This window comes from Phocoena sinus, chromosome 10, assembly GCF_008692025.1.
Source record: "Phocoena sinus isolate mPhoSin1 chromosome 10, mPhoSin1.pri, whole genome shotgun sequence".
Taxonomy (NCBI): Eukaryota; Metazoa; Chordata; class Mammalia; order Artiodactyla; family Phocoenidae; genus Phocoena; species Phocoena sinus.
The window spans coordinates 401,497-425,125 of NC_045772.1; the positions used below are offsets into that span (position 1 = coordinate 401,497).

Sequence of the window (23,629 nt, forward strand, 5' to 3'; positions counted from 1 at the left end):
GAAGTAAAGGGCTAAAACAGACTGAAAAATCAGCAACTCTTCTTGGATCTATAAGAGAAGGGAGGACACAGAGCAAACCACTGCTCCCAAGGTAGGAGAGACAGGCAGGTGAATACAAGTCATCACAGCTTACCAGAGCAAAGGTTCATGAGAGAAAGCGGCCTGAGAACCTGTGTGTGCGGGGGAGGGGGGGCGCTGAACTGTAATTGATGAATTTCGGGAGGTTCAAAGTCAGCAACTGTGAGAGTTAAAAACTCCGGGGCACCCAGTCATGAGGGAGCCCACACAATACTGTGAGATTTACCCCTGGAGCCTGAGCAGGTTCCCAAGTAAATATCAGCAAAGCCCCCTCAAGCTTTCTGCAGGGGGAGGGAAGGAACCATTTCCTACCGCGACAGAGCACTCTGCTCCCCTTAACAAGGCTGCTCTCAAGGGAAACTTGTTAACCAGAGCCTGACCTGCTGGCGTGTTATCAGAGCCTAACTGACCAGGGAAAGGGAAATGCCCAGCTCCAGCCTCTCTGGGCAGCCCGTCCCAACCAAAGGGAGATAAAGGACTGAGAAACACTTGAGAAGTTCACAGTCCAGAGGCACAGGCTCAGTAAAAGAACTGAGGCCTGATCACAGGACCGTAGAAGGCGTCCCCTCTCCCACACCTCACCTCCACATTATTAAGGCCCATTTATAGCAGTTCCTTTCACCCAGTACATCATGTCTGGCTACCAGGAAAAAATTACACAGGTAAAAGGCAAAAAACACAATTTGAAGAGATAGAGCAAGGTTCAGAACCAGATATGGCAGAGATGTTGGAATTATCAGACCGGGAGTTTAAGCAACTATGATTAATATGCTAAGGGCTCTCATGGATAAAGTAGACGACATGTAAGAACAGATGGGCAATGCGAGCAGAGAGATGGAAATGCTAAGAAAGAACCGAAAACAAATGCTAGACATAAAAAACGCCGTAGCAGATATGAAGAATGCTTTTGATGGGCTTATTAGCAGACTGGATAACACTGAGGAAAGAATCTCTGAACTGGAGGATATCTCAATAGAATCTTCAAAAACAAAACAAAGAGAACAAAGACAGAAAACAACAGAACGCCCGGGCTTCCCTGGTGGCGCAGTGGTTGAGGATCCGCCTGCTGATGCAGGGGACGCGGGTTCGTGCCCCGGTCCGGGAGCATCCCACGTGCCGCAGAGCGGCTGGGCCCGTGAGCCATGGCCGCTGAGCCTGCGCCCGGAGCCTGTGCTCCGCAATGGGAGAGGCCACAGCGGTGAGAGGCCCGAGTACTGCAAAAAAAACCCAAAACAGAACATCCAAGGACTTGTGCTCTACAAAAGGTGTAACATACACATAATGGTAATATCAGAACAAGAAGAAAGAAGCAGAAGAAATATTTGAAATGATTCTACATTGCACTAAAGGTTCTAGTCAGTGCAATGAGGCAAGAAAAAAATTAAAGGCATACAGATTAAAAGGAAGAAGCAAAATTGTCTTTATTCACAGATAACAAGATCATCTATTTAGAAAATCCTAAGGGATCTATCAAAAAAATCTAGAAATAATAAACTAGTTTAACAAGGTCACAGGATACAATATCAACATACAAACAACAGTTGTATTTCTACAATTAGAAACAAACAATCTGAAAATGGAATTAAGAAAAAAATTCCAGGGAATTCCCTGGCGGTCCAGTGGTTAGGACACCGCACTTTCACTGCCGAGGGCCTGGGTTCAATCCCTGGTCGGGGAACTAAGATCCCACATGCCACACGGTGTGGCCAAAAAAAAATAAATAAATAAAGGAAAGGAAAAGAAAAAGATTCCATTTACAACTGCATCAAAATGAATAAAATACTTAGGAATAAATATAACAAAAGAAGTGCATACAGAAAAGAGTCAATGCAGCAGGCTAACAACTTACCAAAAAACAAAACAAAATCAAACAAACAAACAAATAAAATTTCCCTGCTTACACAGTTAGCCCTTGATGGGCATCTGAGAACCTGGATTTCGGGGAGGTTCCCACCATCCCTGGAAATGATCAGAGTGGCTCTTTGAGCCAGACAATATGACTTATGTTGAAATCTGCTTTCTTTCCGGGTACCTGGAATTTTGTTAGGCACCAGGCAGAGACTGCCTATAGGGCCAGCCCTGCAATGGATTGAACAGTGGCCCCACCCGAAAGATATACATCTACCCCAAACCTGTGAATGCGACCTTTGGAAAAAGGGTCTTTGCAGATGTTATTAAGTTAAGATCTCAAGATAGATCATCCTGGATCAGCGTGGGTCTTAAATCCAATGACAAGTATCCTTCTCAGAAAAGGAGAGAAGACACAGGGAAGAAAGTGATGTAAAGATAAAGACAGAAATTGGAGTGATAAACCTACAAGGATTGCTGGCAGCAACCAGAAGGTAGCATAGAGGCCTGAAATAGATTGTCCCTCGGAGCCTCCGTAAGGAACCAACCAGGCAGACACCTTGATTTCAGGCTTCTGGCCTCCTGAACTCTGAGAGAACAAATTTCTGTTGTTTGAAGTCTCCAGGTTTGTATCAGTTTGTTACAGCAGCCTTGGGAAATAAATATAAGTTCCCAATAAAACCGTGGGTGCTGAGTTTCTGATGAACTTACCTGGTTGGCAACATTTCACACCCATTGTCACAACTCCCTGGGACAATTAAGTTTGTCCTGTGTAGCTACGTGATGACCGTGGAAGCTGGCACCTGGTCTCCCCCAAACTTAGCCGCATGAGCCTTTTCACTTTGCTGATTTTACCTTGTATCCTTTTCCTGTAATAAATCATGGCCATGAAAATGACTCTATGCTGAGTCCTATGAGCCCTCCTACAAATCATCAAATCTGGGGGTGATCTTGCAACTCCCATGCAATAAAAACTACAAAGCACTGCTGAGAAAAATTAGACAAGACCTAAATAAATGGAGAGACATGCTATGTTCATGGATTAAAAGACTCAATATTGGGCTTCCCTGGTGGCACAGTGGTTAAGAATCCGCCTGCCAATGCAGGGGACACGGACTCGAGCCCTGGTCCGAGAAGAACCCACGTGCCGCAGAGCAACTAAGCCCGTGTGCCACAACTACTGAGCCTGCGCTCTAGAGCCCGCGAGCCACAGCTACTGAAACCTGCACTCCGAGAGCCCGTGCTCCGCAACAAGAGAAGCCACTGCAATGAGAAGCCCGCGCACCGCAACGAAGAGTAGCCCCCGCTCGCTGCAATTAGAGAAAAGCCCACACGCAGCAACAAAGACTCAACTCATCCAAAAATAAATATATAAATAAATTTAGTTTTTAAAAATTCCTTAAAATAAAAAGAAAGACTCAGTATTGCCAAGATGGCAATTCTCCCCAAACCTGATCAATAGATTCAGTGCATTATCGGTGAATTTATCAGCAGTTGGTCATTTTTTTTTAATAGAAACTGACAAGCTAACACTAAAATTTACACAGAAATGCAAAGGATGGAGGTAGCCAAAACAGTTTTGAAAATTAGAGGACTCACACTTCTTGAATTCAAAATGTACTATAAAGCTAGAATAATCAAGACAGAGTAGAATTGGCATAAGGATAGGCATATATATCAATAGAACAGAGTAGCAAAAAAAAACCCTCAAAAATATGATCAATTGATTTTTTTTTTATAAAGGTGCTAAGTCAATTCAATAGGGAAGCAATATCTTTTTTTTTTTTGACCACACTGCACAGCTTGTGGATTCTCATTTCCCTGACCAGGGGTTGAACCCGGGCTGCGGCAGTGAAAGCCCAGAATCTTAACCACTAGGCCACCAGGGAACTCCCAAGCAATATCTTTTTTTTTTTAAAGAGACAGTCTTTGACTTATAATGATTTTTTAAAAATTATTTATTTATTTGTTTATGTGGTTGCAGTGGGTCTTAGTTGTGGCAGGCGGGCTCCTTAGTTGTGGCACGTGAACTCTTAGTTGTGGCATGCATGTGGGATCTAGTTCCCTGACTGGGGATCGAACCAGGCCCCCCTGCATTGGGAGCATGGAATCTGAACCACTGCACCACCAGGGAAGTCCCCCAAGCAATATCTTTTTAAAAAATGATATTGGAAAAATTGGTTATCCACATTCCAAAAAAAAAAAAAAGTTAAACCGTTACTTCACACCATACACCAAAATTAGTTCAAAATGGATCACAGCCCTAAATCTGAGAGGTGAAATACTTCTAGAAGAAACATAGGAGAAATTATTTGGGTTAGGAAAAGATTCTATAGATATGAGACCATAAACATACTACCAAAAAGAAAAATATTCATAACTTAGACTTCATCAAAATAAAAAAACCTTTGCTCTTCAAAAGATGCCATTAAGAAAAATAGAAGACAAGCCACAAACCAGGAAAAATTTTAAATCGTATGTCTGATAAAGGACTTGATTCTAGAATATATATTTTTAAAAAATCTTACAACTCATAAGACAAATGACCCAATTTAAAAAGAGGCAAAAGATTTAAATAAACATTTCACCAAAGAAGGTAATACAAATGACTTACGGGCACACGAAAAGTTGCTCAAGGGACTTCCCTGGTGGTCCAGTGGTTAACACTCTGCGTTCCCAATGCCAGGGGCCCGGGTTCGATCCCTGGTCAGCGAACTAGATCCCACAGGCATGCCGCAACTAAGAGTTCGCATGCCGCAACTAAGAGCCCACATGCCACAACAAAGATCCTGCGTACTGCAACTAAGACCTGGTGCAGCCAAATAATTAATATTAAAAAAAAAAGATGCTCAACATCAGTCATCATTAGGGAAATTCTAAACTAACCCACATGTCACTACACAACCCCTTGGATGGCTACAATTAAAAAGGCTGACAACCTCAAATGCTGGTAAGGATGTGGAAAAACTGGAACCTTCATACATTGCTGGTGGTAACGTCAAATTGTAAAGCCACTTTGGAAAACAGTTTGACAGTTTCTTATAAAGTTAAACATAAACTGAACATACAGCCCAATACTTTCACTCCTAGGTATTTACCCAAGAGAAGTTAAAACAGGTGTCCACAAAAAGACTTGTACAGGAATGTACATAGCAGCATTATTACAGGCAAAAACTGGAAACGTTCCAAACATCAATTGGTGTGTTGACTCTAATAACATAATAGCCAGTTGTTTCACCAGCAAAAGCAGGTTTATTCAGGAATAGCAGAGGAACTGTAATTCATGATGTGGAAACTATGGCAGACTACAAGTAAATCCAAAAAACAGGAAAAGGGAGTTTGCGTTTATAGGGAAAAGGGGTCAGTTGGGAGGTACTGTGTTAACCAGAGGCCGCTGGAGGAGCCTGGAGGCTTCCCATTGTTTGGGCTGTGACAATCTCTGATTGGCTGGGATGTCCTTGGGCTGGAGGGATTTCTTCCTCCTGTTGGAGAGAGAGTAGAGGCACCTGTCTTCCTGTTTCTGGTAATTGCGGATGCACGGTGGGCATGACAGAACACCCTAACGACCTGTCCTGGCTCCATCTTCAACTGAGGTTTCTTTAAATAATTCCACTGTGAAAGGTTAAAGAAAATGTCACGTATCCAGACAATGAACTACTATTCATATAAAGGAACAAACTATTGATATATACAACATGGATAAACTTCAAAAATATTATGCTAAGTGCAAGAAACCAGACAGAATAGGCTGCATATTGTATGTATTAGCACAATTACCACAAACTTAGCGGCTTAAAACAATGCACACTTATTATCTTACAGTTCTGGAAGTCAGAAATCTGAAATGAGTCTTACGGGGCTTAAATCAAGGTGTCAGCAGAACTGCATTCCTTCTGGAGGCTCTAGGGGAGAATCGTTTCCTTGCCTGTTCTAGCTTCTGGAGGCTGCCTGCATTCCTTGGTTCATGGTGCCTTCCTCCATCTTCAAAGCCAGCAGTGTGGCAACTACCAGTTTCTCTATCTTATTCCCTTATTGCATTGCCTTCTCTGACTCATTTTGGCCTATGGACTGTAGGCAGAAGTTCTGTAGATATCAGTTGTCGGCCAACGCAATTAATAGCTAGCAGGCCTCCATTAAACCCTTTTCCACTGCCAATGACCTAGGAGGCCATGTGTTCCAGAGGTAAGTCAAGGAGAGCCACCTGACTCTCCCACCAGTCCATGCACAGTGAAAAACCTGCTTAAGACTTGATCAAGGGTTGTTACTTCAACCTAGCCTAGCCTAGCCTAACTTTGGAGTGGGGAGCTTTAATTTAAAAAAAAAAAAAGTAAAATATATATAGCGTGTCAGTTAACTTATTGTCTCAGCTCCAAAGTCGCCCTTCCATGATCGGCTGTGTGATGCTGGGGGGTGGGGGTGGGGGGGACTCTGCGGCCACATTTCGAGGAGCAAGGGCTGGTGCCTGGCTCTGCCAAGAGGAATGCTGGAGGCAGATGCGACGTCAAAGAGGGAGGGGCGCTTGCCCCCCTCCCCCCAGCCACACTTCGCCGCCGCAGCAGAAAATAAAACAGCACAGGTGGCTCGAATTATGTGTGTTATACGCTGTGTCTGGTTTCGACAGACGGGTCTGGGACAGTGTGCAAGGCAGCCCAAGAGGGGGCCCGGAAATATCTGGAAGAACGCTGGACGCAAGAGGCGAGGAAGGGACTGGCGCGGGCGGGTCTGCACGCACTGACGACCAGTCATTGGAAACAAAGGTGCCCCAGTGGTCAGACACGAACCCCGGACGTGACAGCTCTCTGCAGGACCCCATACCCGGAGGCGACCCAAAGGAGAAAACTCGAGGGACTCCCAGAATCGCTGGAAACTGTGTGTGATAGTTGGTAGAATGGGAGCTCGTAACGACGAAATGCGGTTAGGAAAGCTGGCCGGGTAAGGTACCCGCAAGTCTCTACTTCGCCTGTCCTCACGGGGTCCCCGGGAACCGCGACCCCGCCTTAACCCGTCTTCCCCCGGGCTCACACGCCCCGCTGGAAGTCCCTCCTCCAGGCTTGGGGCCGCTCTGGCCCGCGCGGTCCCTTCTCTTTGGTGGGTTCCGCGCCGCTCCACCGCACGGCTGTCCTCCGGCCGCCAGGGGCGTGCGAGGCCGAGTCCGAGCCATTCTGGTCTGAGACGGCCGCTCGACCGCTCCGCGGAGCCGTCCGGGCTCGCCCAGGCCACCGCCTCCAGTCCGTTCCCCCGGCAACGCCTCGGGCCGTTCCCCCGGCAACGCGCGGCCGTTCTCAGTAGCAGGGGCCATGGACCAGGGGTCGGGCGCCGGGCCCCACCGGGCTCGCGGCCGCCTCGGCGCGCCGTCCTGCGGAGCGCGGGCTCCGGGGGCACCCTGGGCACGCTTCTCGGCCTGGCTGGAGTGCGTGTGTGTGGTCACCTTCGACCTGGAGCTGGGCCAGGCGCTGGAGGTGAGGGGGGCAGCGGGCCGGGGGGAGGCCGGGGAGGGCGGGCCCTGCTCTGTCGCCGCCGGCTAGTGTGGCTCAGGCATCGCCGAGGGGCGGCGGGAATCCCTCCGCAGGTGAGGTAACCTCGGGCAGACAGACCCCCCAGGTGTTCTCTTCCTCCTCAGAAACCCTGCACCTGTCACTTTCTGAAAGGTGCGCTCCCAAGCAGAAGAAAAAAAGTTAAGTTGCCAAGACCGCCCTTTGGGGTGGAGGAGCGAAGAGCCCTGCACTTCGGATACCCAAAGTGGTACTCTTGATTTTTCTCCCAGTAAAAAGCTGTCTCCTCTCCCTTCCTCTCCCCCTCCTTTCCCACACTATGATACCTTCTCCTCTCATTTACTCCAGCCAAAATCCCAGGGGTCACCCTTGACTCCTCCCCTCCCTCCACCCCACATCCCATCCGGGAACAAGGCTGACAGCTCCACCTACAGCAGGGCTGTCAGGTTCATTACCACTGCCACTGTACCCCCCAGTCCAATATTTGTGGCTCTCTTGCTTAAATCTTTGGAAACCTCCTTGTTCACTTAGAGTCTGATCCAGACCCTTTGCGGGTCACAACCAGACCCAAGAGCCATCTTTCTGTTCACAGACTCTGCCCCCAGCCCCCCCCCCCCAGCCTGGGATGTCCCCACTATCTGCAAGGCTCTTCCCTACCCCCACCCGCGTGGGTGTAGATGAAAGCATGACAGACTCAGGGAGGAAGGCCTTCTGTAGTAATGCAGGCCTGGGGGGACGGTCTTCTCCAGGCCCTGAAGGCCATGACATAGACCACGGAGCTGACCAGGGCAGGGGAGGCTGTGAGGTACGCTTCAGCACGCTGTCAGAAGGAACTTCCTGAGAACCCGGGAGGTGGCGCATCCGTGACTGCAGTTGGCTGAGATGAGGCTGATCAGCCATCGTTGGAAAGCCAGCGTCAGGGGGAGAGGGTGTTTTCCAAGGCCTTGCTGAACTCCACGAGGCTGTGGGAAGCCCAAGTCGTAACAAACAGCAAGGGCTGACACTGCCCAGCTCGCTGTGGAGACCCCATTCCACCGCACCTGTCCCCACGCGGTGCACCAAATTAGCTTGACGCAGGGACCTGAGCACAGAGAGGTGAGGTGATTTGCCTGACGTCACAGAGCCCACATTCCTGCTGGTGCCCAAATTGTTCCCAGTAAAATCACAAGAGGGTCTACTGTTTCCTTAAGGCATTCTCATGTATAATTTTCTAGGACTTGACTATTCAGGCAAGAACTGTTAAAGGCTCCATGTGCTTGGGCTTCTGAGCTTTGCTGAGGCTGTATAGCTCAGGGAGGGAGTGTTGGGGGGACCCACGGCCCCTCCTAATCATCAAGTCTGTGCAGGAGTCAGGCAGTGCAACCACACGACGCTCATCAGGTTTGCATCTTATCTTTCTTCCTCTCCCCTGGAAATCACGAGGAAGATCAGCGGTCATTTCAGCTGCGTCCACAATCACTCATGGAGCATCTGCCCTGCGCTCGCTTATTCCGGGCTTGGCCTGGCCGAGCACCACAGAGGCTCTGGCTGGCACTGTGCTTGGCACTGGGACATGATGGAAGACCCAGGGACTGCCTTCCAGGAGCTCATGGATCACGGAGACTCCGTGGACAGACGCAGCTCAGAGGAAGGAATGGGGGTTTGGCCATATCTTGGAGGATGAGAAGGAGGCAGCCGGGCAGGGGAGAGGGGGCTGTTTCAGGTAACCCCTCCCCCAAAAAAGCCAACGAAAGCAAAGGCAAGGAGCCAACCATTCACTCATTCAATAAATCAAGTATTGGGCAGCTGCCACCAGCCAGGCCCCACAGTACTGGTGCTGGACACATGGACACAGAGCTGAATGCGATGACAGGGCCCTGCCCACCAGGAGTTCACGTTCTGTGCTAGAGACGCAGAGAGTAAGGGGTTCAGGACCCCCTAGAGCGCATAGGGTATGTTGAGGGGGTCCCACCCGCGTGGGTGCACTGGAGCCTGCAGGCGAGGCAGGGATCAGACATGAGGGGAGAGTGGGCAAGGCTGTGCACATCAGCTGAGCAAAGGGCCTGGCTCTGCTGCCTCAGCCCTTGGAAACTCTCCTCTTGGTATCCCCGCTGACCCAAGAAGCCCATGCAGTGAACCGCGGCCCGGGGCCCAGAGGGTCCCTCCTCCCCGAGGTGTCCACATCCTCCCAGCTGCAGCTCCTGCACTGCCCAGTCTCAGGACCCTTTTAGTCTTCAAAAGTACTGAGGGCCCCAAGGGGCTTTTTATGTGCGTCATATCTATCGAGGTTTCCTATACTAGAAGTTAAAACAGAAAAATTTTAAATGCTTATTAATCCATTTAAAAAAACAACGGATACCATGTGTAAACGAGAGAAGCCACCGCAATGAGAAGAAGCCTGTGTACTGCAACAAAGAGTAGCCCCCACTTGCCGCAACTAGAGAGAGCCCACGCACAGCAACAAAGACCCAACGCAGCCAAAAATAAATAAATATTTATTTACTTACTTTAAAAATATATCTATTTCCACAAAAACAACCATTTTCAGAAACAAATTCAGTGAGGAGAATGGCATTATTTGACACTTTTACGTCCCTTTTTAAAGGCCAAATAGAAGGCAGCTGTATCTTCACGTCAGCTTCAGTCAGTTCCCCTTGATGGCCTGTGTCACAGCCTCTGGAAGCCACACTGCACACAGTGAGAAGAGAGTGAAAAAGGCAGCTTCGGCCTCTGGGAGCCTAGGGCACCCACACCACCCTTCAGGAAGCACTTTCCTAGACGTACCTTCTCCAGCAAGGCGAGGCTCGCTGCATCTGTCTTCCTCAGGGGCGACTGGGTTACAGGCGCTGCAGCCCCTGCAGACTGGCTCCCGTGGAAAGGACAAGACCCCTGTGGTTCCAGGGGACAGGGTTCATGGTGCAGCAGACCCTCGCCCTCTGCCCCTCTCTGAGAGTCCGCTCCATTCCTCTCCTCAGTCAGGCAGGGCCGTCCCTCCATCTCTGCTCCCAGCTTGTGAACAGTGAACTTGGAGCCCTGGGCATGGCTGTGGAGCCTGCTCAGATGCTACAAAACTCCTGTGACTGCAGACCAGATTCAGACCCCTGACCTCAGCTCCAGACCAGATTCAGACCCCTGACCTCAGCTCCAAGGGCCCATCGTGGCCCTGCCAGCTGCCAGGCACCCGCCTTTCCTCTGCCCTTCCCAACAAGGACACGCAGGGGCCCGAGTGGTCCTGCGGCCCCTCCTCTCTTGGAGCCATCTCAAGGTACCTCTGTGGGTCCGCCCCACAGACAAATACTGTTTGGCTGGCTCCCCTCCGTCCTCTTGGCCCTTCCTTCTTGGTGCCTCCTTAGCTGACATCTTGAGATTTCCACATGCCCCACCTGTTCCATTATTCTTTGGAGACATGTTTTCACGCACTCCACAAATACAGGCACACCTTGGAGATGTTGCAGGTTCGGTTCCAGAGCACTGCAGAAAAGCAAGTCACACAGATTTGCTGGTTTCCCAGCGCATATAAAAGTTATGGTTACGCTAGACTGGAGTCTATTAAGTATGCAAGAAACACCATTATATCTTAAAAAACAATGTAGATACCTTGTAACAAAGATAAAAATGAAAAAGTTTGAGATGTGAAAATTACGAGAATATGATGCAGAGATACAAAGTGAGCAAGTGTTGATGGAAAAATGGCACCTGTAGGGTTGCTACAAACCTTTATTTTGTAAACAATGCAACATCCGTGAAGCACAATAAAACAGATGTGACAAACAGGGTGTGGCTGTGCAGTATCTGGTGAGGGCCTACCCTGCCAGGGGCTGGGAGGCACCTGGGACACGGTCCCTGTCCTTAGGACGCTTGGCGGCAGCGTGGGAGGCAGAGTAGGCCCAGAGCAGCCAGCCCAGAGCAGCAAAGACAGAAGCTACATTACTACAACAGTGCGAGTCCCAGGGCACAGTGCCCTGCCATCTGGGGGTTCAGGGCACACCCCAGAGGAAGCCTCCTGTCAACCAAAACCCAAGTCCTCCTCCGCATGGGAGTTTGGCCGACAGAGTAAGGAGGGGGCCACGCATGCAGGCCCTCAGCTCCTGGCTCCCGGCATAGCCGCTTCCTGGGAGAGCCATCCTGCTGCACCTGAGCACGGGCCAGGGCAGCAGTGATGCCCAAGGCGCACCAGGTCCCCAGGAGACACTTGGGGGCCTGCAGGGAGTGAGGGCTCTGGAGGTTCGCTGCCTTTTTCCTTTCCTGCAAAGAAATCCATTCTGGCCATTTGCCTGTGTACAGGGCTACTGGCTCCCCTAGAGTGTGGCCTGTCTCCCAGGTAGAGCCTGTCCAGCTGGTCACGCTCACCATACACTCCAGGGGCCTGGGTGCTCCAGGGGTCACACTCCAAGCGGGGAGCAGGCCAGAAGCTCCCGGACCCCTGACGAGCAGGGTTTGGAGTGAAGATGCTCAGAGGCAGGGGTGCCAGTGTCAGGCAACATCCGAGTTAAGACGGGATGGGGAGGCTGGCCAGGCCGTCTGGGAGAGGAGGCCCAGAGGAGCCGCAGAGCCTAAGACCCTCTGGCTGGGTCGGGTTGGGTTCGGAGCGCTGAGAGGGTACAGGAGGTGGGGGCCAGGAGGCAAGGCCCTGCATCCGCTCTAGGCGAGAGAGGAGGCTATGGGGACAGACTGTCGGGACATGGGGCAGGGAAGCCCAGTCTGGGCTTGAGGGCGAGTGACCTTGAGGGCGAGGGGTGTGAGAAGGGAGTCCAGGAGCTCACCCAGCTGTGCGCTGGCCGAGAAAAGGGAAGGATGGGGGCCAGGAGTGGCCTCGGGCCGAGAGGGGCCTGGGGAGGCAGGGCAGGGCGCTGGAGCCCTGAAGAGAGGAGGAGGGGTCAGCAGGGAGCCAGAGGTGGGGGAGAGCCAGAGGGTCTGACAGTGCTGGGGTGGGGGGGACACACTTGCAGCCCAGCACCAAGCCTGCCAGGCCCATGTCACCGAGTACTCTGTGTCCCCCACAGCTGGTGTACCCCAGCGACTTCCAGCTCACCGACAAGGAGGTGGGTCCCAGCCCTCTCAGGAGCAGACCTCACCTGGGGAGCAGGCCCTCACTGGCTTTCCTGTGTTTCAGAAAAGCAGCATCTGCTACCTGTCCTTTCCCGACTCCCACTCAGGTAGGCCACCCCGCCTCGCCCCGGTCTGGGTGTCTCTCTGGGGCTGTGGGGAGAAGAAGAAGGAGGGAGATGAGGCTGCCCAAGAGCCCCTGCGGCCAGGCCTGCACAGCCTGTAAGCACCGGTCCCCCCTCCGGCTCCAGGGAGACAGCCGGAGCCCCACGCCGCGGCAGCCGGTTTCCCCGGTTCCCGCGGAAAGAGGTGTCTCTGGGCAGTGGGGTCTGGTCTCCTTCACCCCAGCAGAGGGGTCACCAGGAGCTGGGTCCTGGCCTCGGCTCCTCTCCAGGGCTCGGGTGTCCGGCCGGGTCGGCCTGGTTTTCCGCCCTGGGCAGGCTACGCCGGGCCACACGAGCCCCCGGCCTGTGCTTGCTTGCCCACGGCGCACACGCTGCGGGGCTGTGGCTGTGCTTCTCTGTGTGCTGAGTTTAAACCCTTAGGTGCAGGAATCTAGACACGGGGACCTCTGTCGGGAGACACAGAGCCGGAGGGCTGGGCTTTTCCGAGGCATTTGCAGCCCGGCAGGGGCTTCGCCCCCTCCCTGGCCCCCCACCCCACATGCTGGCAGGAGAGGCGCCAGCCCAACCCGGACACAGCGTGAGGGGACCACCTCTTCCCCAGGCTGCCTCGGGGATACTCAGTTCTGCTTCCGCATTCGTCAGTGTGGAGGGCAGAGGCGCGCCTGGCACACGGATGACAGGCGCTGTGACAGTGGGGCCCCCGTGTCTCTGCAGGTGAGCCGGGCTGCCTCTCCAGTGCTCCTCCCCTGCCCCTGCCGGCCAGGGTCAGGCGGGTGTGAGCAGCCCTTCAAGACGCCTGGCCAGCCCCAGCCAGCAGGGTCTCCAGCTGCCGCAGGCCAGGCCCGGCACCCCAGCCTCGACTGGGGGTGGGCCAGCGCTTCTGAGGACTTGCCAGGGTCCCTGGGGCTTTTCCTGTGCTCCACGTGTGCGCCAGGGCGTGGCTCGGTGTGCAGAGGCCGGTGCTCTTGGGCCCCTGAGCCGCTCACCACCGTGTCTGCGGAGCTGTCCCTGGAGAGCGGTCGCCTGCCTTCCGGGCCGTGACTCCCAGGCAGACCCCGGTCTGGGGAGAGCACGCAGCAGCCTGCGTGGGGGTCCGAGGGGGCGGGTGGGAGGTGAGCAGTGGGCGTGGCCTGGCCGATACCCCTCCTTCCAGAGGGAGCCCGCACACTACTTTGGCTACGTGTACTTCAGGCAGGTGAAGGACAGCTCTGTGAAGAGGGGCTACTTCCAGAAGGTGAGCAGCTGGTTGCTCTGGGGTGGCCCCGCTGAGAGTTGGGGGCCAGCAGCCATCGGGAGAGGCTGACGGTCTGGGGGCTGGGGGTCCTGAGCCTCCAGGAGCACCCACCCCTCCGCAGCCCTAGCCACTTGGCCCTGGGCGGGGGCCACCGTGCCACTTGGGGGCGGGGGCGGCCTCTGGAGAACAGGCTCCGCTGCCCCTCCCTCGCCCAGCCCCGGCTCTAGCCCAGGCCTCCCTGCTCCTCGCTGAGGGAGGAGGGGGGCCCTCGTCACACTTTCAAGATTAGGACGACTTCAGTCTTGAGTTCAGACACCAAAAGCAAAGGCTGCTTGAGCCCCAGGGAGACCATGCCATGATCCTGGCCACATGCATTTCCCTCTGAAGGCCTGGGGTCCAGCCCTGCCCTGCTGCACCTGGGGTTTTCTAATAGCCTGGAGTCCCACGTCAGGCCATTCCTGGGAAGTCGGTGGGACACCCTGCCCTGGGCGACCCTGGATGAGCCGGGCCTCAGGGGTCCCTGCAGGGTCCCAAGGGGCTGGGGCGACATCTCACCGGCCCTGGGCCCTGCAGTCTCTGGTGCTGGTGTCCCGCCTGCCCTTCGTCCGGCTGTTCCAGGCGCTGCTGAGCCTGGTCGCCCCCGAGTACTTCGACAAGCTGGCGCCCTGCCTGGAAGCGGGTGAGTGGCCAGCAGGCGCTACCAGAGCTGCCTCGTCGTCATCCCAGCTGTAGCTCCTGGTGGCTCCGGCGGGCAGCTTCCTCCAGGACAGGCTTCTGACGCGGGCCACCTGTGTTCACAGTCTGCAATGAGATTGACCAGTGGCCGGCCCCTGTGCCGGGGCAGACCTTGAACCTGCCTGTCATGGGAGTCGTCCTCCAGGTGAGGGGCTGGCTGGCTGGGGTGGGATGGCCCCAGTGCGTGTCGACACGCCACCCGGCCCCATCGGCAGCTGCTTCCTTCATCCATAGGTGTACATCCCATCCAGTGCAGACAAGCCTGAATCCGGTCCTCCAAAGCAGTGCAGCCACAAGGTGGGCGCCCTGCTCCCAGGCTGACGGCCCCATACCTGCCTCAACCCTCAACCCTCCCACCTGCCTGGGCCTCCCCACCTCACCTGCTGGGGGGTGGCCAGACCCCAGACACAGGGGCCTCCGTATCCGTGCAGGGCTGTGGGGCGCCGGGAGGCACGTGGGTAGGGACTGCGGCCCCCGGGACTCTCCCGGGATGACCTGTGCTGCTCGGGGCTTGTGAGGCGCCATCCTCCCCCTGGCCTGACACCACCCCCCCTTCCTCTCAGAACCTGCTGCCAGCCCCGGTCGTCCTCACCAGTGTCCATGAGCTGGACCTGTTCAGGTGAGCCTGGCAGGCCACCACCTGCTGCCCCGGTAGGTGATGAGTGATCCCACGGGGTGGGGGCGCTGGGGGACATCAGGAGTTAACCCCCTGCCCGTTCTGAGAGGGAGAGTCCGCAGAAGAGGAGCCCGGTGCCCCGATGTCTGCCCCCAGAGGAAGTGAGCACCGTGGGCAGGAAGTCAGGTCCTGGCAGGCAGGTGCAGGGAAGGGAGCAGCTGTGGTGGGAGATGCTGCCAGAGGGGCCCTCTCTGGGGGGCCAGCAGAGGACCCCACCTTTGGAGACCCTCTGGCCCTGTGCTGGGCCCAGCGGGAGCCAGGGCTGTCGGTTTCAGGCATGGCGGGGGCGCGAGGCCAGGCATCTTCACAAGGCCTCACGGCCGCCTTCCTCTGGAGTGAGGCCCAGCCTTCACCCAGACAGGGCCTGCCTGGGCCTGGGTCGGGGCAGGTGGGCAAGCTGGGGAGCCTCCCACCCGGCCTCCCCAACGCCCCCGCCGGCCCAGGTGCTTCCGGCCCATGCTGGCCCATGTGCAGCTGCTGTGGGAGCTCATGCTTCTTGGGGAGCCCCTGCTGGTCCTGGCGCCCTCGCCCGCAGTGTCCTCGGAGATGGTGCTGGCCTTGACCAGGTGGGTCGGGCGGCAACGCGAGGGGCCGGGGGCCCCGGACCAGCCCTGCGAACTGACTGTCCCTACGGGTCCCTCCCCACAGCTGCCTGCAGCCCCTCAAGTTCTGCTGCGACTACCGCCCCTACTTCACCGTCCACGATAGCGAGTTCAAGGAGTTCACAACACGCACGCAGGCCCCGTAAGTGCCGCCCTGCCCGCCCTGCGCCCTGCGCCCTCCGCCTGCGTCTGCCTCTCCTCCCTCCCTCCCTCCCTCTCTCTCTCTCTCTCTCTCTCTCTCTAGACCAAGCGTGGTCCTGGGAGTCACAAACCCTTTCTTTATCAAAACGCTCCAGCACTGGCCCCACGTCCTCCGCATCGGGGAGCCCAAGATGCCAGGTGAGGTCCCCAGCCTCCACCCAAGGGTCCTGGGAACGCGGGGCCTCGCCGGGTCTGAGCCTGCGGAGGCAGAACCAAGACCCTGAGGCCCGGCCATGGGGCGTGTCTCGTAGGGGACCTTCCCAAGCAGATCAAACTGAAAAAGCCCTCAAGGCTGAAGACCCTGGACACCAAGCCAGGTCTGTGCCCCTCCTCTCCTCGCGGGACCCAGAGACACACCTTGGGGCGGGGTTGGGCGGACAGATGTGCTGGCACAGCTGAAGGGGGTGCCCTGCCCCCGAGGAGAGCGCGCTGCCATTCTGCCCTCCCCAGGCCTCTACACTGCGCACACGACCTACCTCCACCGAGACAAGGCCCTGCTCAGACGACTGCTTAGGGTACCGCTGGGGGGCGCTCCGGGGGCGGGGAGGCCGGGCTCGGTGTGTGAAGGGGGCACAGCGGCCTGCTGTGGCTCAGCGCTCGCCCCCGCCCCCCAGGGCCTGCAGAAGAAGCGGCCGTCGGACGTGCAGACTGCAGTGCTGAGGCAGCACCTCCTGGAGCTCACGCAGAGCTTCATCATCCCTCTGGTGAGGCCTGGCCGGTGGGCAGGAGGGCGCCGGGGCTGGAGGGGCAGGCAGCAGGCCGCGGCCCAGACTCAGACTCACTCCCTTCCCCCCCAGGAGCACTACATGGCCAGCCTCATGCCCCTGCCGAAGAGCATCACGCCCTGGAAGGTGTGGTCCAGGGAGGGGCTGGGAGGATGGGCCCTATGCCGACCCTCTCGTGGGTGTGCAGGAGCCCCTGGGGCCAGCCCATCCCCACACCCGCAGGTGGCCCTCAGAGGGAAGAGAAATGCGGGCCATACGGATGGGGGAGGGGCTCGAGGCCCTCTTCTCTGGGAAGGGTCACCCTGGGATCTGTCCCTACAGGGTGGGGGCTGGGGGACACACAAGGGGTCCGTCCGCCAAGTGCCCTGGGGAAGGTCCTGACCAGCCAAGGTGCGGGGCCTGCGAGGCTGTGCCCCCCACCCCCCAGCACCCAGGCTCACCCAGCCCCTGTCTCAGACCCCTCCCCAGATCCACCCCTTCCGCCAGGATGACTTCCTGCGTAGCCTGGAGCACTCAGGGCCCCAGCTCACCTGCCTCCTCAAGGGCGACTGGCTGGGCCTCTACAGGTGGGTGGACAGTAGGTAGGGTCCTGGGGCCCCTGCTGCTGGTGGCCATGCCCATCCCTCAACACACAGCGTCAGCCCACACCTGCTGCCCCTTGCCCCCCACAGGCGGTTTTTCAAGTCCCCCCATTTTGATGGCTGGTACCGACAGCGGCACAAAGAGATGGCCCAGAAGCTGGAGGCCCTGCACCTCGAGGCCATCTGTGAGGCGGTGAGGGGGGCGCTCGGCTGCGGGAGAGCGCAGAGGGGTGCCAGCCCCGCGCAGGGGCCGGAGGAGAGTGTAGCGGGGGCGGACACAGGCCCAGAGCTGGGCGAGGGCCTCTGCGATGGAAGGTCCCATCTTGTCCCCGCAGAACCTCGAGATCTGGATGCAGGACAAGTCCGAGGTGGAGGTCGTGGATCTGGTCCTGAAACTTCGGGAGAGGCTGGTGAGATGCCTCCCAGCCCTGCCCCGCCTCGGCCAGCCAGATGTGAAGGTCGCCTGCCCCTCACCACCGCTGCCCCTGCAGGTTCGGGCACAGGGCCACCAGCTCCCCGTGAAGGAGGCGACGCTGAAGCGGGCGCGGCTGTACATCGAGACAGTCGTCGGCTCCCTGCCCAAGGACCTGCAGGTCGTCCTGTGCCCTCCCTAGGATGGGGCCCATGGCCCGGGGCCTGGCTGCCCCTCGGGGCCTGGGTCTGGCCGAGATTCCCTCCCCCAAGTCAAGCGTGAGCTCCCCCACCCAAGCTTCCGGTTGCCCCTGGCCCCCCACCTGGCACCACCATCATCCCAGCAGACAAGGTGGCATTTGGAACTACAGCTTGGCCCCTGACTGTTGGCGGATCACGTGCTGGCAGAGCCTCCCCTCCCCCTGGGCCCCACCTGCCCTCTCCAGGGTCTTAGGCAGGGGTGGGGAGCAGGCTGTGAGCCCTGCTGATCTGATCTGGGCCAAGGCCACACACCCCTCCAGGAGCCCATCTGCCCAAGCCCTGCAGGCCCAGGCGTTGCATCTGATGCGTCCTTTAGACCCACCAGGCTGCCCAGCTCAGGACGGAAGGAGGCGGCTGACAGGCAGACCCCTCTCCTCACACGGCCCGCCCCCCGCCTGTCTTGCCTGGGGGCTGAGGGGGGAACCTCGCCTGCGGTCATCACTTGGGAGGGGAGAAGCCGCTTTGCCCGGAGAAGAGCTATGCCCTGTGGTTCGCTGGGATGCCGCCAGGTCCCGCGTGGCTGCCAGGCAGGTCCAGGGCATTGTCTGTTCCACTCCAGGGACACCCCACTGGGCACCTTCTCCGTTCACTCTGCCCTGCGCTGCTGCTCGTCGGCTGGCAGGCCCTCGAGACACCCCCGTGTCCATGCAGCCCCACAGGCAGTGAGAGGCTTGGACTCTATCCTGACCAGGCCCGCGGCCTTGGGGCACCAAGCTCCTCGGCAAGGAGTGAAAGCCCCTCAGAAGGGATCCACGCCCCCATATGACACCTTGGAGCACTGGGCCAAGCAGTCACGTGCTGTCATCGGCACCATCACAGCTCAGCGCACAGTGGCAGCTGGTGGGGAGCAGGGCGGGGTGGGGGGAGGCACGGACCCAGAGCTGCAGGCCTTTGGGTAAGTCCCACTGAACCCAACCCCAGATGCCTCACCTGAGGCACAAGGCCTCGTAGATGCCCGCGTGGGCCTTGGCGGCAACCTGAGCTGAGTCCTGGCTGAGCGATGTGGTGCGGGAGGCAGGCCGAGCGGGGGGCTTTCCCTTCTCTCCTGATTCCCCACAGTCCGTGTCCTGGGATGGAGCAGTGATGCAGCCACTCCTCCCAAGCGGAGTTCGCTGGAGCTGCCAGATGACAGAGGCGCTGGCCTCAGAGCTGCCAGCGTCGTCTTGTCCGGCCCTGACCACTGCCTAGGACAGCCCGGCGCGTCCGCAGCCTGCAGACAGCTGAGCTCGGCCTGGTGTGCGACCGCAGTCAGAGGACAGAATCGAGGCAGCAGAGGGAGAGCCAAGCTGGAGGCCCTCAAGTGAGGAAGGACTTTGTGGCCCCAGTGCCACTTTGGAAAGTCTGCCCTGCTGTCTGGCCGTGAGGGGTGGCCCACGGGCCGTGAGGGGTGTGCCCCAGCACATTGCACGGTCCCTTCCCTTGGCCTTCTGAGGGTGACTGCAGGTGATGGAGGGCTGCAGGGGAGCGGCTGCAAGGGGGCTCCGCAAAGCCCTCAGGGACTTTTGCCTCCATCAGCCCAGGAAGGCACACAACCTGATTCCCCTGAATCCTTGCATGCTCCCTCGAGGACTCTGCTTGAGTCCACGCAGCAGCCCCTCACAGCGGCTTGTCCTCAGGAACACTGGTGCAGCGGGATGTCGGGGGAGGGACGCCTGGCAGAGTGGGCAACACTGCCCAGGGTGGAATCCAAAGCTGAAGGGTACAGGTGGGAGGAGGTCCCTCCCCTGGAGTGCCTGGGGCTGTGGGGGGGGCCTCCTCCTCACAGCCTGACCCCCCCTGCCCAGACAGGGGCCTGAGGGTGCGGGCTGGGGGTGGAGTCCTGCCAACTCCATCGTCTCCCCCATAAGACCCCGGGTTCCCTCTCAGGATCAGGTCAGCTCCGGCTGGGCTGAGCCTCTGTCCCCCCACCAGGCTGGGGACAGGCAGTGAGGAGGGAGGAAGGGGCAGGAAGATCAAAAGAGGCAGACCCACCACCTACTAGAGCCCCGTGGACAGGAGGGCCTGGATGGACAGGAACCAGTGGTCCAAGAGGGCGCTGTGGTCGGCAGCCAGTATGTGAAGCCGCCTGCTTTTGGGGATTGTGTGTGGGCCTGGTGTGGTGGCCGGGATGGGGGTGGGAGGGCAGTGGGCTGATCCAGGGACAGGAAGGCCAGTCTTCACCCCCAAGCTTCCTGCACTCTATTTAAAGACTCCGTTTTGGTCTGCGATGGTGGACTTCCCACATCTTCGGTATTAAAATGTCCTTCTGTGACACGATACTTGTCCTTTAACTCCCTTTTCTGATCAAAAGTTGGCATCCCTATCAGAGCTGTAACTTTAGGGTCTTCTTGGTGGGGCGTTGGGTGGGCCTTGCTGTGGATGGGTTCAGGGCTAAAGGGGTGAAGGTGTGGCCTGGCTGGTTGGGGGTAGGGGGGTAGCAGAAAGAACTAGTGAGTTGACCCTTTCCAGTGGCTTCATCTGAGCCGGGCGTTCCTGAGCATCGGGGACAGGTCCCAGGCCCGGGTTGGGTGGGGTGGGCAGGAACGAGTGGGCTATCTGCTGGGAACAGAACGTCTGGGTGGAGGGCGGGTGCCCAAGGAAGGGGGGTCCCAGAGTGGGAGTACAGGTTAGGGCTGGGGAATGGCCCCACATCCTCCCTGGGTCCCCAGCGGCTGCTCAGCACAGCGGGGCTTGTGACTGCAGACTGTCCTGAGGGGAGCAGGACACACGGGAGAGCTGGCCCCATAGGGGTCCCTAACTCTGCTCAAGTTGTGGTGGGAGTGGCCAGGGGCATCAGGACCAGGGTTGATGGGGGCTGGAGCGGCCAGAAGCGGGGCAAGCTCTAGTCCAGAGCTGGATGCCCCAGGGAGAGGCTCGGTCTCACCACCCACCTCCAAGCACTTCAGCAGGGGTTGACGGGTCCTGGGTGTGGGTGGAGGGAGGTGGAAGGGAGGCGGGGGAAGGAGGGCGCTGGAGGCCAAGGACGGGTTGCGAGGGGACTCAGGGCAGGCGTCCTCTTCCCCTTGGAAGTTGAGGGACAAGGCGCAGCAGCCCCCAACCGCCCAAAGGGTAGGGGTGTGGCCGGCATGTTCCCCAGTCGGAGGGTCGGGGTGCCGGGGACCTCGGTCTTGCAGGCGTTCTCCCCTAGAGCCCAGACTTGGGCTCCTCTGGCGCGAACCTGGACGCGAACCGGGCCGAACTTCCCCGGCGACGCGGTGCAGTCGCCCACTGCGGCCGCCAGGCGCCGGGGACGCGGGGTGGGGGGGGGGGCGCGCGGGGGGCGCGCGGGGGGCGCGCCGCCAGGCGAGCCCCCCTTCTCTCCCTCCCCACCCCCGCTCTCCCCTCTCCCTCTCCACCCCCGCTCTCCCCTCTCCCTCTCCCTCTCCTCCCCGTCTCCCTCTCCCTCTCCCTCTCCCTCTCCCTCCCCCTTTCCCCCGCCGGGGGCGGGGCCGCTGCTCCCGCGCGCTCCGGCCCCTCCGCGGCCACACAAAGGCCCGTCTCCATGGCAGCCGCGCTGGCCTCAGCGCAGCGCCGATCGCGGCACGGGCGCCATCGAGCCTCGGCGGCAGACAAGCAGGTACGGGAATGGGGTACGGGGCCCGCGGGGCGGCCGCGCCAGTGGGGGGCTTCGCCGTCAGCGCCGCTCCGTCCTGGCCTGCGGCGATCGGGACGCGGGGACTCGGGCGGCTGCCGCCCGGCGGAGGAACACTCGGGCTTCGGCCGCCGTCCGTGCGTCCGGCCGGCCGGGGCCGGGCCGCTCCCGCCTCGCGCTCTTCCAGGTGGCGGGCGAGGCCCGCGGCGCCGAGGGCAGCGGGCCTGGCCCAGCAGAGGGTCCCTAGACGGGCGCCGCGCCCTCTCCCGCCGCCCGCGTCCCTCCGGAGCCGCTCGGACCGCTTCTCGTTCCCGATCTTCCCTCCCTACTCATGCCCGCTGACCCTCCGGCCACCGAGATCCGTGCACAGGGCGGGGGATCGGCCCTGTTGTACAAGAGCTCCAGGCCCGCGCCCACCCAGCCTTGGTTCCTGGGGTGGCCGAGCCCCGGCTTTCCCCAGGGAGCTGGGCTCGCGGTCAGGCCTTGGCAGCCCCCAAACCCCTTGGGGACTTGTGAGGCGGGCATAAGCCAGGACCACCCTGGGAGCCCCTGGTCTGCACCTGGCCAGGCTGGAAGGCGGGTGCAGGGCTCCCGGTTGGGACTAGGGGTGGCTTGGCAGCAGCGCCAGCACCTGGCAAGTCCTGGTGGCCCTGGGCCTGCTTCAGCACAGAGCCAGCACCACAGTTCCCAGTGTTGGTTGGTGTGGTGTTTGGGTGGACACTCTGGGACCCAGGAAGTGAGTACAGGAAGTCTCTACTCACTGCCAGGACCCTGCCCCTCTCTGTGCAGCCTCCCGGAGGAAGCCCTCCTAGATGGGCCCTTCCCACCCATCTGTGTTCAGGTTGCTTGGCAGACATGAGGGGGGTCCCTGAGCCCAAGAGCCTCAGAGCTTCCTGCCACTTCATTGGCCTCCTCTTTCTAGCAACTTGGAAAAGAAAGGAAGGGCTCTATCCGTGCCCTGGGCCTGTGGTGGGGGTCAAGACTAGGGGTGAAGCTTGACCCCCAAAGCCAGTGGAGTGTTCTGGAGCTCGGAGGGCTCTCCGTGCCTGTCCTGGGGAGTCCCTGTCATGTCTAACTGCAGCCCCTGTGTGCCACACACACACCCGGGCCGGGGCCCGTGGAGATGGGAGAGCACGGCCCCCAGGGGTGGGAGCTCTCAGTCTGACCCCGTTCGGGATGTTCCCCGGGCACAGAGGGGAGAGTCTGAGAGCTGGACAGCTGTCGGGTGTGTGTGTGTGTGTGTGTGTGTGTGTGTGTGTGTGTGTGTGTGTGTGTGTGGTGGGGGGGGTCGTTCTTCTGCTCTGAGGTGAGGGTCCTGGGAGGGTAGGGTCAGCATCGGCCTGGCTGAGCCTGTTGGGTGTTTTTTATGGCGTGTCAGCTTTTAGGAATCCCCAGAGAAGACCGAGGAAGAGCGGGTGGTCTCGGCAGATCTGGGCCTGTCACCTTTTCCCGCCGTACCTATAGGGGGCCCACCTCCGTCTGCCGGGTAGGGGGAGGCTTGAGGTCTGGCCAGGGGCTCCTTGCCCCAGGAGGGAAGGGAAGTTACAGAGAAAAACAAGGGTTTGGAATGCAAGTCCCCCCTCCCCCGCCGGCCGCCTGCCAAGAAGGAATTATTTTGGATTATCCAGCCATGTCCAGTCACCCAAGGGGGGCGGGGAGGCTAGAGCTGGGGGAGGCTACAGCTGTGGGAGAGAGATCCACTTCCGGGGCCGTGGGTTGAGAGCCCCAGAAGGGAGGGGCGGGCAAGTCTGGGCAGCTCCACCACCTCCCATGGCTGCTCAGACCGGTCAGGGGTGGGGTGGGAGGGGATGCGTCACCCTTGAGATGGAGAACGCCCAAGGTCGGCCCCAGCAGGCCCCGCCCAGTGAGCCTGGCGCGGGCCCAGGCCCCCTGGGGGAGGCCGTGGGGCCGGAGGAGTCCTAGACTCCTTTCTCGGCACCCGGGGTGTCCTGCGTGGCTGCCCTTCAGCTCTGGGTTCAGGGACACACCTTGGGCTGGTTACTGACACCTGTGCGGCGCTTCCCTGGGGTGGCGGGGCAGGTAGGGCCGTGACTTAGGCTGCTT

At 58.5% G+C, this 23,629-nt stretch overlaps 2 protein-coding genes across 12 annotated transcripts in view; both read left to right on the forward strand.

Moving 5' to 3' along the window:
* The first annotated feature begins 6,507 nt into the window (after positions 1-6,507).
* On the forward strand, positions 6,508-20,250 carry DENND6B (DENN domain containing 6B). 8 transcript variants are annotated; one of them, XM_032646322.1, is made up of 20 exons: positions 6,508-6,858; positions 12,401-12,439; positions 12,511-12,553; positions 13,170-13,282; positions 13,760-13,802; positions 14,376-14,481; positions 14,603-14,682; positions 14,772-14,834; positions 15,101-15,156; positions 15,657-15,779; positions 15,862-15,957; positions 16,060-16,154; positions 16,268-16,333; positions 16,467-16,531; positions 16,631-16,720; positions 16,814-16,867; positions 17,198-17,307; positions 17,413-17,515; positions 17,658-17,732; positions 17,814-20,250. In XM_032646322.1, exons 1-20 carry the CDS (start codon positions 6,815-6,817, stop codon positions 17,934-17,936), a joined length of 1,587 nt encoding a protein of 528 aa, XP_032502213.1. In that variant the 5' UTR covers positions 6,508-6,814; the 3' UTR covers positions 17,937-20,250. The 8 variants fall into 8 exon arrangements, 7 of the variants coding, with proteins under 7 accessions (XP_032502213.1, XP_032502215.1, XP_032502211.1 ...); XM_032646324.1 differs by having other exon boundaries at positions 6,829-6,858; positions 13,722-13,802; XM_032646320.1 differs by lacking the exon at positions 6,508-6,858 and adding an exon at positions 7,085-7,385 and having other exon boundaries at positions 13,722-13,802.
* A 1,193-nt stretch (positions 20,251-21,443) lies between these two features.
* PLXNB2 (plexin B2) overlaps positions 21,444-23,629 on the forward strand; it is a 29,475-nt gene continuing 27,289 nt past the window's right edge. For 2 of the 4 annotated variants that reach the window (XM_032644799.1, XM_032644802.1), the window contains exon 1: positions 21,463-21,550. The gene's annotated coding sequence lies outside the window, so the exon portion shown is untranslated. Of the gene's footprint in view, positions 21,551-23,629 lie in introns of all 4 variants that reach the window. The other 2 variants (XM_032644798.1, XM_032644801.1) reach the window with 2 other exon arrangements.